This window comes from Lutra lutra, chromosome 7 (assembly GCF_902655055.1).
Source record: "Lutra lutra chromosome 7, mLutLut1.2, whole genome shotgun sequence".
In the NCBI taxonomy this organism is placed as follows: domain Eukaryota; kingdom Metazoa; phylum Chordata; class Mammalia; order Carnivora; family Mustelidae; genus Lutra; species Lutra lutra.
This window is the reverse complement of record NC_062284.1, coordinates 76,648,616-76,663,234: the sequence shown is the minus strand read 5'-3', so window position 1 is coordinate 76,663,234 and position 14,619 is coordinate 76,648,616. Positions and strand designations below refer to the sequence as shown.

General features: G+C 30.3%; 1 protein-coding gene across 5 annotated transcripts in view; it reads left to right on the top strand.

Annotated features, from left to right (window-relative positions):
* Positions 1-14,619, top strand: part of NOVA1 (NOVA alternative splicing regulator 1) — a 158,771-nt gene that overhangs the window by 111,176 nt on the left and 32,976 nt on the right. For all 5 annotated transcript variants that reach the window (XM_047737490.1, XM_047737489.1, XM_047737491.1 and 2 more), the window contains one exon: positions 10,845-11,011. In XM_047737490.1, coding sequence (XP_047593446.1) covers positions 10,845-11,011 — 167 coding nt within the window. The remainder of the gene's footprint in view (positions 1-10,844; positions 11,012-14,619) is intronic.

The following is a 14,619-nucleotide window of genomic DNA, read 5'->3' as shown; positions in this document are numbered from 1 at the left end:
GTACAAAGACTTAATATTGTTAGGATGCCAATACTACCCAAAGGAATCTACAAATTCAATTAACTCTCTATTAAAATTCCTACAGCCTTTTTTTACACATGGAAATCACAGTCTTCAAATTCATATGGAATTTCAAGGGGCCTTGAATATCTAAGACAATCTTGAAAAAGCACAAAGTTGGTAATTCACTCTTCCCAGTTTCAAACATTACTACAAAGCTACAGTAATCAGAACATTGTGATACTTACATAGGGATAGACATAAAGACTAATGGAATAGACCTATATACATGAAGGCATTTGTAAATCATATATATATATATATATATAATAAGGCTTAGGATATATAAAGAACTAAAACTCCACAACAAAAAGACAAAAACCATATTATGGGAAAAGGAGGTGAATAGGCATATCTCCACAGAGAATATACAAATGGTCATAAGCAATGACCATTTGTATATTTAGTAATGTTTAGTAATTACTAAACATTATTAATCATTAGAGGAATGCAAATCAATTATACAAGTGATGGCTAGTTATTAAAAATGAAAAAATAGATGTTAGTGAGGAGATGGAGAAATCGGAGTCCTTATACATCAATGGTGGGATCATCTGCTGCATCATGGTGCATCATCTATGGAAAACAGTTAAGCTCTTCTCAAAAATCTACATATAGAATTGCCATATTGCCCAGCAATTCCACTCCTAGATATATACCCCAAAGAACTGAAGACATAGACTCAAGCAGATACCTGTACATTAATGTTAATTGCAGTAATATTCACAATAGTCAAAAGATGGAAACAACCCAAGTGTCCATCAACAGATGAACAGATGAACAAAAGTGATATATAGACATAGGGGAAATTATTCATCCATAGAAAGGAATGAAGTTTTCATATATTCTATAGCATAACTGAAAAAAATATGTCAAGTGAAATAAGTAAGATAAAGGGGAAATAGTGTATGATTCTACTTATATCAAATATTTAGAATAGCAAATTCATAAAAACAACAAAGATTAGTGGTTACTAAGGAATGTGGGGAAGAAGTGATAGGGATTTATTTCTTAATGGTTACACACTTTCTGTTTGAAATGATAAAAAAAAATTAGAAATAGTAGCAATATTTGTACAGCCTTGTGGATCAATCAGTGCCACTGAATTGTATAATTAGAAGTGGTTTAAATGGCAAATTTTGTTATATGTAACTTACCACAATTTAAAATATTTTGCTGTTTTATATCATCTCAATACAAGTTAAACTGCTCAAAATTAATACCTTTTTAAGAAAATAATCCTCTTTAATGAAGGATTCCATATACTCTTGAAACTTGTATCATTTTCCCAAACTTTACAAATTTACCTTCCCATATTCCTTCCCCCAGCAAGTTAATGGGTCACAATTCTTCATGCTTCCTCTACATTCATTTGATATAGTGCATGTGAGCAACAGTATCTTTGTTATCTTTCACTAACTTGAATAATTTACTCCCTCTTAAAACCTATGCAAATGTGGACCTTGACTTTGTATTTGATTTATAAGCTCCTGATAAAGATGGGAATCCTTTTCAGAATAACTCTGTTTTTAAAGAAAATATGGAATAAGGTCACTGATTATACTTTGGTAATGCTTAAATCTATATTGCATCTCAAAGTGATAATTTATATGTTAGGAACAGGACTGTCGCCAGAGATGTTCATTTTGTTGCTCTCAGCTTGCATCAGCAACACTTCAATTTTTTAGGATGCTGCATGTCCACTGGTATGTTTCTTTCTTTACCTTCAAATGACTTTGATTAGCTATGCATGCTACCACTGGTCACGCCTCTGAGTTTCTAAGCTTAGTTTGATATCACATGTTTGTTCTAGCCTGTTTTTCCAGCTTCCAAGCATGGTCCACAAACTTCTGCAAGTGGATTCCTATTACTACATAAGGAATAGCTAAAAAAATTCTAAGTGCAATTTTTCTGATAGCAAAAATTTATGAATACAAAATAAATGTCAAAAATGGTGACAGTGATTGGTAATGGAAGGAAAATCAGGCAGTCTGTTTTACATATACATATAAAAACATAAACTTTTAATAGAACTTAGTCATGGCAGTTTTATATTCCTGTAATCATGATGGAAGTTAAAAAGTAGTAATACTAACCAAACTAGGACGCTAGGTCTGAATTTAAAAGCACAAACCTTTGCTAAGAATGAATGAACAACTAGTCATCATTATAACTGTTGGTAGGGCCTTTTGCGTAGCCTCAGAATTTAAAAACTACAGATGAATTACAATATTTATGAGAACAATTGCAATTGTTACTTTGAATTTTCAGGTATGTCTACTTTCCAAACTTGGGGTTCTTCAGAAGTTAGTGTCTCCTGTGCTCCTGATGCCACTTTATGGGAATGTCTGTAAATGACCATGCCATTTGCATGGATGGGACAGAGAATGAGTAAACAAGAAGCTGGAGATGTACTCTAATTCCCATTCATTCTCTTATCTTAAATTATTTGAAGAATAAGTATTTTCAGATTTTTCTTTAACATATACTTCATTCTTTGGCTTGACTGAGAATAAATCAGTGTTAAAGCATGTTCTGTAAACAGAATCAAGCCTTTGCTACATTGTAACTAAAGCATGTTATAATGGCCCTTTTCAAATCTTTACAGTTTAGAAGTAGAGACTTAATTGTATGGAGAGTTAATCACCTGAAGGAGAAAAGCAATTATTACTTTGTATCATAAGATGTCAATTCCTATGATTTCCTTTTTTAAAAAAAGCCTCTTCTTGAGATAGTATATTTTTTCCTTAGAATTGTAGGGTAGGAGGAAGCATTATCAAATGTGCTTTTATACCATTATACAATGGTATAAAAGCTGCAATTACAAATTGAACTTACTTTTTATAGCAATTTCCCTAGGTGCTTTTGTTGATTTGAAAAGTTGTTTTAAAAAATTTGCTAATAGTCCACACAGTTATTAACCATCTCCTGTGGTTTCTGTTCTCTGTAAGAAAGGTCAAATCAAATCACTTATTTCATTTTATGGAATAAATCTGTGAAGTGTTTCTAATGGTAAGACTCAGTGTATGTAAAAAAATTATCAGACTTGGATAAAAATTATTTTTCCATCATCACATTATAACATATGTGACTTTCTTAAACGGATGTAATTTGGTAGCTGGCCTAACATTACATTTTCAGAAGGTATATGGTATTTGACAAAACCTACGTCTCTCTGCATTTGTTAGTTATATGTCCTTGGCCCAACTACTTCAAGGTAGTATTATCTGCTTTGGTTATTGTGAATATTAAATGAGATAGTATATAATAAATAATATACAAGTATATTAAAAATATATTAAATACATGTATTATTACACATATTTTTATAAAAGTCATAAGATGGTTTGTAAATTTAACTAAGTATAATCAATATTTAAAGCACTCATCTTACAATAATAATCTGAGATACATATTGTAAAATTGCTTAAAATTTTAAGTTAGTTCTTCCCAGTGAGTACAGGGACATGGAAAAGAAAGCAAACCAAAGGAAAAGATGTATGGTTGTGAACTTCAGAGGAGACCATTGAATGGCTTCATTTCTTGAAATTGCTAAAGTATATATTTTCCCCTGAAAGAATGTAATACTACATTTCTATACCTACCAGACCTTTAAATATCCTTAAGTGGGGCTTTTGCTGGTGTAATTACCTTAAATACCCTTAAATAGGACTTTTCCTGATGTAATTACAGTAATAAATATGGAATGCATATAAGTCAACAATTTTTAAAAGCATTAATAGGAATAGATGTTGCTTATATATAGGTCATTGTAAAAGATACATATTAAAGACATGGCAACATTATCTGTTGAAAGGTATAATATTAAAAGCATGTATTTTCAAGTATTAAAATCTTTCAACAGTTTTAATTTGTTAAATTTATCATTACTATTACTGTTATTTACAACTTTTAAAATATTTTACATTTTGTTCTGTCTAACCTGAAATTTGTATAACATGTTAGTACAAGTGATGGGTAATCTGTAGTATATTATTAATATTTAAACTGAAGAAAAGGTAACAAGCTACTGCTTCTGCTTTTTTTTAACCACAAAAACATGCAAGTAATTAAATTACTATGATTATAGATTGAAAATAGTGAAATACTCCTTGAAATGGCTTTATTCATTTAAAAAAAATGATACACTCTGTTTCAGTTTTATTGAAGTGTAGTTGACATAATATGTTATATTAGTTTCAGGTGTAAAACGTAGTGATTCAGCAATTCTGTTCAATACCCAGTACTCATCACAATAAGTGTAGTCACCCTCTGTCACCATACAGTGTTATTATGGTAGTATTGACCATGTTCCCTATGCTGTACATTTCATCTCTGTGATTTATTTATTTTATAACTGGGAGTTTGTAACTTTTAATCCCCCCATTTCACCCATCCCCCACCCATTTCCTCTCAGGCAACCATCAGTTTGTTTTCTGTATTTATGATTCTATTTATGCTTTTTAAAAAGATTTTTTATTAAGAATAAATTGACTTACATAAATCTTGGGATTACCACTTTATTACTGCCCAGAACTATATAGTTGAGTCCAAGTTATTATGGAAGTGTTAAATATATTTGAATTATATAATAAATTGGGAGATATTTCTTAAAATGGTAAAGACTAAATGTTATGTTGAAAAAATTGAAACTTTATTCAGAATATATGCTGCCCAGAATAAGTAATTTCTCAGTCCTATAAGAAGCTCTTACCTTACTGTAAAAATTATCAAAACATGTCATGCTTTATTCTAAATATGTTTTTGCCTATTGCAAAGTTAATTGGCACTTCCACTTTCTCAAGTCCTTTTCAAGGCCAAAATCATTGTCAGTAGGTTATCCTAGAATTATTAATATTCTACTAGATTTTTATATTGGTTTTTCATTTTGAGATGTTTCTCTGTCATTCATCCAACCAGATCGCTTACTTTAGATTGATACTGGTATTTCCTAAAGAATTATATATTTGCATTCTTATCATAAAATACTAGGATATATCTCAGTAATAGTATAAACCAATACATTTTCTTAACAAACAAAATGTTCACTAATTTTCATTACAGTTGACAATAGGAAATATGTGGGTCAAATCATTAGTATATGCCCATTATTCTAGACTAGATTCATTCTAATGGACATAAAAATTTATAACTTACTATACTTTTTGAAATCATTTCAAAACAGATGTTTTATACACATTAACTGATCTTAGAAACCCAAAGAAGGTAACTGGTTTGTTAGACATTTTATGAATAAATAGTTCTTAAAACCAATCACATATGTTTTCAATATACAGATAAGAACATTTAGAGTCACTTTTTCATTTACTCAAAAAATCTTTTTTTTTTTATTTTTTTTTCAGTGTTCCAAAATTCATTGTTTATGCACCACACCCAGTGCTCCATGCAATACGTGCCCTCCATAATACTCACCACCAGGGTCACCCCACCCTCCACCCTCCTCCCCTCCAAAACCCTCAGTTTGTTTCTCAGAGTCCACAGTCTCTCATGATTTGTCTCCCCCTCCAATTCCCCCCAGCTCACTTCTCTTTTCCATCTCCCAATGTCTTCCATGTTATCCCTTATGCTCCACATGTAAGTGAAACCATGTGATAATTGACTCTCTCTGCTTGACTTATTTCACTCAGCATAATCTCCTCCAGTCCTGTCCATGTTGATACAAAAGTTGGATATTCATCCTTTCTGATGGAGACATAATACTCCATTGTATATATGGACCATATCTTCCTTATCCATTTGTCCATTGAAGGGCGTCTTGGTTCTTTCCACAGTTTGGCGACTGTGGCCATTGCTGCTATGACCATTGGGGTACAGATGGCCCTTCTTTTCACTCCATAAGTATCTTTGGGGTAAATACCCAGTGGTGCAATTGTAGGGTCATAGGGAAGCTCTATTTTTAATTTCTTAAGGAAATCTCCACACTGTTTTCCAAAGTGACTGCACCAACTTGCATTCCCACCAACAGTGTAAGCATCCACAGTATACCAGGCACTATTCTAGATACTTGAGGATGTAGTAGTGAACATACAGACAAGGTCCTTAATTTTTATCTTTACTCATACTGTTACTGTTCCCCAATTTTCTCCATAGCATGAATTCATTTTGTATTCTCTCTATATATTTTATATGTTCTATTTGTTTATATTTGTTTTATGTATAGTGTCTATATGAACTAGGATATGAACTTCATGAACACAGAAGGATTTGTCTGGTCACTCGGCTTCTAGTATAGTACCTAAAATTTAGTAGGTACTTAATAGATTTTTGTCAAATGAATGAATTGAATAAAATGAGGACAAGGAGTGTGTGATATCCTGAAAGCTAAGCAAAATGTTTTTAGAACCAAATGGACAACTGTGTCAAATGCTGCTGATGGGTTGAATAACATAAAGACATGAAGACTGGATTTACCCAGGTGTAGCTATGATGAGTGATTTGTATGGGGTGAGGGACAAAAGCCATATTAGAGTACATTCAAGAAAAATGGAAATGGTGAAGAAGCAAAAAGAAAATATTTTTTTATATATCTATATCTATAGATAGATGATAGATAGATAGATAGATAGATAGATAGATATCATTCAAGGAATTTGAGGGATAAGGAAATTAAGCTGTAACTGGAGAGATGAGTATGAGGCCAAGGAAGCCTTTGAAATGTTTTTCTTATATTTTGAAAATTCCAAATTTACAATAAAAGAGTATACAGTGAACCCCCTTATCCCTTCACATATACCAGCAATATCAAGATTTTTGTTGACTTATTTTATTTACTCATTTTTGTTGTTGCTGCAGAAATATTTTGAAGTGAATTACAGTCATTTTAGCTGTACATATTCCAGTATGCATCTAAAAAAAAAGAAAAGAAAAACAATAGTTTTTTACACAACCTGATGCCATAATCACACCTGCTAAAATTAACGGTAGTTCCTTGATACTATCTAATACCTAGTTCTTATCATATTGCCACAATTGTTTAAAATAAGAGTTTTTGATTCTAAGTCCAGTCAAATTCTAATTTACATTTGATCATTATATCTCTAAAGGTTCTTCTAGTCTAGAGTACCGTCCCTCTTTTATTGATGAAGCAAGATCAATTGATCTGTAGACTGTCTTACATTCTTGATTTGTATCTTGGCTTCTTCATTGTGTCATTTTATTTATTTTTCTGTTTGCAATTTTATTGTAAACTGTAATGTAGTGTAAATGTTTGATTAGACTTCTTCATCTACTTTGGGAAACATACTTCATAACCGGTGCCGTGTGTGTCATATTTCGACACATCAAGAGACATGTTGTTCACTCTCATTCTTTCTTATGCTAATGGTGATCAGTGAAGTCAATTGGTGACTGCCTTATGTTTCCATTCAAAATTACCCATTAACTTTTCATCTTATGAATTGATGATCTTGGCCTAATTCAGTTATTTCACTTACTTTGCCAGAGGGTAATTTCTTAATTCTGTCATAAAGGAGGGATCTTTAAAAATTGAATAAATTGCATTTCTGCTGATGGAAATGATCTAATAGATAAGGAAAAATCACAATGTTAGGAAGAACTCCAATACAGAAAAAAATGGCAAAGTTGGTAAGAAAGAATAGAGTCCACTGCATAAGTGATTAGGAAATACCTCAGGCAGGAGCAGGAACAGTCTAAGTGACTTACTTATTCAAGGTTACAGTAGCACAAATTAAGTATATTTTATAAATTTCTATCAGAATTTTTCTATAGAATCTTTTTGATAATTGTACTTAACTTTAGAAACATGCATTTTCAATTTATGATATTGTATGTGAAATTAATACTGAAACCATTTTAAATTTCACCGCCTATATTTGACATTGACCCTACTTGTTAGAGTTTTTCTAATTTCTTCCTCAAAAGTGCATTTTTAAATTAATGTGTCTTATACATCTATATCTTTACATCATAAAAAATGTGGGCATATACTTTTATGTAATTGTTTTTCAGCTTTTGTTGCTAGTCTGCTGCGAAGAGAAATAAATGCTGCTACTAAACAAATAAAATGATAAATAACTGGCAGTTTAGTTTAGCCACTAGTGGAGCCTAAAAGTCTTTAAAATGACAAAAACAGCAACTTTTATGATTTATAGATGCATTTTCGTTACACAGTTTTGTCATATACTTGACAGTTTTCTCTCTTGGTGACTTTCTCCTAAAAATTATAGTTTTGTGTCATCGGAGTGAAAAGGCCATTAGAGTTCAATAGAAGAATTTGACAGCATCTCTTCTGAGGCTTGCAACAATTCCCATTGGTGGATGTACAATCTCTTTCCCTTTTTTTAAATAGTAGTAGTTCTAATGATAGTGATATAATTTATTCTCAAAGAATACCTACTACAAATTTGAACCTATGAACTATCTCCAAATTGTCTCTTATATGCTATATGAAATTCAGTTTTAGACAATCATATTTCTTTATGGCTCAGTGATTTCCATTTACTACCTGTTGGTCTCTACACTCTGAAGAGTATTGTCACTTTTGGGGGGTTACTGTATTGTCTGCCATGATATGTACTGTATTAAATTAGAATTTTAAAAGCAGGAAGCATAATCTCCTTCAGTAGGTTATCCTAGAATTATTAATATTCTCTTCAGTTATGTAAAATGAAGAACTCTTAATAAACTAAAATGTTCACTTGAGCCAAACAGAATGAAAGAGATTACATATAATCTCTTCAGTTACATAGTGCCATGTTATTGTTTTTTCAGAATCCCTGTTGAGGTTGAGCTGATTTCCTTTCCTGTTTTGGCATCCCCAAAAGAGCACTCTGTATTTGTCTCCAAAAGCAGGAATGTAATATGATGTTTTATTTTGTCTCCTGACTTAGATAGAACATATTGCATGAGCTACATTGACCAATTATTATTATACTTTCTAATCATTTATTGGACAGTTAATACAACCTTGTATAGATTATCCCTGTAAACTAAATCATTTTACCCAAGAACCACAGAGATACAGCTAAATAGATAAGGATGAAGAAAAGCTGATTGGGAGAAACAGGAAATATTAAACCCTCAAACTCACACGATATTTTTCAGATTCTCTTCATCTTTACAAATGACATACTTGCTCTCTACTGAAATATATTGTACAATTTAAGAAACTAAGTTTTTCATTGACTTGAATCTGTTTAAAACATGAAGGTTGAATTTAGGTGTATCCGTATAATATTTATTACTCTTTAAAATTTTGTCCTTTTTGTAGAAGTAAGTATGAGAATCTTTTATTGTTCTTCTAAAAATTCTAAACTACTAGAAAAAATGGTTCCTTGAGGTAGTTAATCCTTAAGGCAATATAAACCCCTTATGGTTATTTTAATGTTGGTAGCTTTGCAAATTTGTCCTTCCAAATGTACTTGGAAAATGTTTTATAGAGTGGTTTAGAATTTTTAAACTGTATTACCAAAAAGAAATGTGTTAAGTACTTGGGAGTTTTCATATTAATTAAGAAGCAAATATTTTATAAATTTAGAAATAATCAATCTTTTGATTTTTTTTGATAACTGGTAAAGAAATACTTCTAAGAAGTGAGTTTATATGTTGTGTTGGGATGTTGAGTTTAATACCAAGCTGCTGTAATGAGGCTCAGGATAGTCTGAAAACTAATCTTTTTTTGCCTTAAAGTTTATCTATAATGTATAAAATGAGTTATAGGACCTCTGTATCAGATCCAACCAATTTCATTTTAGTCTTGTCAATTATCCATAAATTTCAAATTTCATAAGCTATTTTTTAAGATTTTATTTATTTATTTATTTGAGAGAGAGGGAGAGGGACAAGCTGGCTCCATGCTGAGCATAGAGCCTGACACGGGATTTGATCTCATTATCCTGACGACCTGACCCAAAACCAAGTCAGATGCTTGACTGACTGAGCTACCCAGGCACTCCATAAACTATTTTAAGATTTTGTTCTTAACTCTGATATTCTGTCTTACTATTAAAATTACAAAATAAAGGCAGTGTTTACTCATTTATCTAATAAATATTTATTGTGCACCTGTTATGTACCAGGGACTGTTAAAGACTTTGGGGAAACTATGGCACAAAACAAAACAAGTTAATCTACTATCCTCTGAGAGCTTGCATTCTAGTAAAAAAGTTAAAAATAAATATCCAATATCAGGTAGGGTTGTTGCTGTGATTAAGAGCACGGTACGTGACTAGAGGATGGTAGAAATGAAGAAATTTACCTACTATGTAAACTTTCCAAGACTTCCTCTACCCACAAATTTAAATGCTCTTTTCACTCAAGATCATTCATATGTGCCATTCATGTAGGTAGGTACAGCCATTATTTTTAATATCAGACAATTAAATAATTTCTGGCCTGATGTTAGTTTAGTTTTTCAACCTTAAGATCCCCTCTCTGAAAGCTAGGTCCATTGATCTTCATCTATGTTTTACCAGTTTTTAACCCTAAGTGTTTTTGTAAGTGCTCAGCAAATATTTTCTATGTCAATGAATGAACGATATGCTCAGAACATCTTAAGGTCTCTGGCTGTACTGGAAACCCAAGGCCATTTTTGAGACAATTAGAAAAGACGGAGTTAAAAAAAAAAAAAAGGTAGAAAGTAACATTTATGTATGTATTCATTCTGTTTGGCTCAAGTGAACATTTTAGTTTATTAAGAGTTCTACATTTTACATTATTTTATTGGCCTAATTCTATCATCCTTTTTCATAGTTTTTGGAAAAAAAAAAAGGAAAGTTTTCTGAAAATTAATCTTTTATCCACAGGTACTACTGAAAGAGTATGCTTGATCCAGGGAACAGTTGAAGCACTGAATGCAGTTCATGGATTCATTGCAGAAAAAATTCGAGAAATGCCCCAAAATGTGGCCAAGACAGAACCAGTCAGTATTCTACAACCCCAAACCACCGTTAATCCAGATCGCATCAAACAAGTGAGTGTTTAGTTGGGAAATCAAAGAGAAATATCCACAGCATAGTTTGAATTCCTTATAAAAGAAGCTTTAACGTCTTAGCATATAAAGTTTTTCTTTTCCTAAGCATACTTAATATATAACAAAGTTGTCATTTTATTTACTTAAAGACTATCAGAGTCTCTTTCTTAGATTGATCAGTTGATTTATTGATTGATTGAATATCTCATTTTTTTAGTGTTACACTAAGGAGCAATTATGTGGCTCATTTCTTTTGTCATTGCCTTTTAAAGAATTTATAGGCACAAATTTGATTAATTTATAGGAATTTAATCTATTTAAAATTATATTCAATTTTTAAATAAAGTATACAAATTGGGAAATGAAACTATATCCTCAAATTTCAAATACCATATTTTAGTAAAATTTGTAGTCTTTAGTATAGTTATTAGCCATATAAACTCCTGTTTTGTTAATTTGTTATATAACATTTTTTATATAAAATATGTATAAGTAAATTTTTGTACCTAGCAAATAGTCCTTTGTTACAAAACAGCTATTATGTTCTGTATAACATATACTACTTATATATATATGTCGTTAAGGGCCAATGTTCATTTTTAATGTGTGAGATTTTCTGTAACAAAACTTTTACTTGGTAAAAGACAATGTGAGTTTTTAAGATTGAATGATGGCTGACATGAGAAAAACGACATTCTTTAATGTTAAATTAGGTGAATTCTTCCCCATAAACTCTTTAGATTCTCAAATTTTTTGATACCTCATGAATGTGATTATTGTTTCTGCATTTACTCTTTTATGATTAGCTACTCAGTTTGTGATCATATTATCAATAGACTATGCCTACAAAAGAAATGTATTATTCTTCATTAATTCACAGAATATTTAATTTACAGAATTTTATGTTCATTGTAATAAATTTGAAATGTAGCTCAAAATCTTATTAATTTCATGTTTCTGAATTGAGAAAAAAATTTTATACTAAACAATATTATGAATATACTATAATTTTACCAATATATAGATAAAATAAGCCTAATTAATCATATACAAACATAAGAATTAATAAGTAGGTAGTATATTTCCAAATTATAGGTTAACAGTCAAATTTCTTTTAATTACCATTGAAATTTCTATTAATTACCATTAAAAATTTTTCCCATATTTTTTTATCAGACAGCTGTTATCCCATATAAGATTGTTCATTTTATACTCCTTGTCACTGTCAAGATGGTTCAATTTGTGTACCCTTCACAATTTTTCAAGGACATATCTTTTAATTTATGCATGACAGAATGTAAATAATTTAGAGGTCTAAACATCAGTAGCTTTTTTTAATTCTTCACAGCCATTTATAGTTTTGAAATGTTTAGTTTAGCTATGCTAACTGAATACAAGGAATATTTTTAAAACTGACCCCAGGACTCTCTGGAGGTGGTCAGATTCTAAAACTATGAGTTTAGTTAAAGACCTCTGTGTTAAAATCACCTGGGGCTGAGAATTTACAGAATTGGCACTAAAGTGTAGGATTTATTGACTTTCTACCTTACTCCAGCCTATTACTTCTCTCTTTTCTTTTATAACTTCTGTGAGAAAACTTCAAGCATTTAGAGATAAGAGCGAACATCTTGATTTTTTTTAAAAGTAAAATATACAGTATAGTTTGAGTAGTATGATATCACTGGTGGTATATTTAGGACAATGATATGAATTATTATTTATTATTTTTATAATAATAGGTAGCACCATCAAATAATGGAATATGAATAATTGTTATAATTCTGATTTTCTCTATGCAATATGAAATTTGAAGGCTACTTTATATCTAGTACCAATATAGATTGTTGAAAACCAGAATTTGAAAATGTTTGGTTTATTTTTACTTGCCTTATTCAGATAATGTTACTTAAATTTAAGATAAGTGTTAAAAAATAATAGTGATTGATTGACTTTGTGTATTTGCATTCTTTTGTAAGCCTTGTAGATATTGGCGGAATTAAATTTATTGTTGGTTTTAATATTTTCATGTAATAATAATGTATACAATTAGAGTATCATTTAAAATCATCAAATAAGTACACTAAATCTAGTAGGACAATATATTTAACCCTTAAAACCTTTATTTATAAATGTAAAAATTGAAAAATTTACTCAAAAAATCTGGAAAAAGATCAAAAATATTTCCAAGATATTATAGATCAACAGAGTTTTATATGTTCTAAGTTTTCTATTTTAACAATATAAGATTTTTTTTGTTGGGTTATTCTCCAAATAGTCAAGCATATAAATTTAAATGACCACAATTTTATTTCTGAAAATGCTGGTTGTCCATTATCAAATAATATGTCCAAACTTAAATTCTCTAGAATATATAAAAACATTTCATATGATATTTATATATGTTGTAGGCTATACTACATAAATTCACAGTAAGATTTCTTTTTAATGGTGGTCTTTCCTTTAACTGATAACATTTATCTCTACTTTTGGCTTTATTTAGTACTGAAGTTAATTTTAAAAACAATTTCTTTAAAACATCTTCTTAGAATTGTATTTTAGTTAAATTGTACAAAGAATAAAATTAGAATTTCAAAAAATGAGAGTGCTAGAAAATATAACTTCTGCATAGAAATGAATTCATGTTGAATATGAAATTACAGATTTTCTTAATGTTTATTACCACATGTCTGTTGTTTTTTATGATTGATAATATTAAGGTCTTGCTTCCTAAAAACATATAATTTATGTGTAACTTGGACTTAAAATAGGAAATCAAAGTTAGTTCTAAACAAATAAAAGTTGCTTTAAAAGTTATAATTTCAAATCATATATTATGGACTTTTAACAGAATGTTATATTCTGAATTATGTAATCTAGTTACCATTGGTAACTGAATAAATTGCATGAACCAGAACATTCTGCCCAAATGAAACCTACCCTATTGACTGAATGAGTGCTCAAACATAGTTTCTTAAGAAAATAATGCAAACTGGTCTTGCAGGTCTTTCATATAGTGGAATGATGAAATGTAGCATGACACCATTATACCCAACCTCAGATGTTAGATGTTGTTCCCTCTCAAATGTTTTTTGTTGTTATTTTTTTTTCAAAAATATTTATTTGCTAATAGAGGGATTCTAATACTTTATATATTCAAATGATAATAGTAATAATAATGAACAGGTATTGAATAATCAAAATATTGTAGTCTCTGTTCTATAACTCTAATTAGGATTACTAAGGTTGCTGATGTTATTATGATGATGATGATGATGAAATACGTAATACCATTGTGCTTATTTTACAAGTCAGTATGCTAAGAAATTGATATGCAGCAAAAGCCAAAAACCAAAGTTAAACATATTAATTACAACATAGAACATACTATTTCTTATTTTCAGGACACACAAATAGCAGAGACATTCAGTGATCTTCAAATGATTTAAACCCTGTTTGTAGGAGTTCTGAACTCATTCCTGGAGCATGTCTTCAGCCCAGATTATTTAGTACACACATCCATTTCCACCTTTTTATATTTTGACCATGATACTTTTGTCCCCACCTGGGATTACTGAAACTTTTCTTCTTTTAAGTCCCTCAAACCCTCC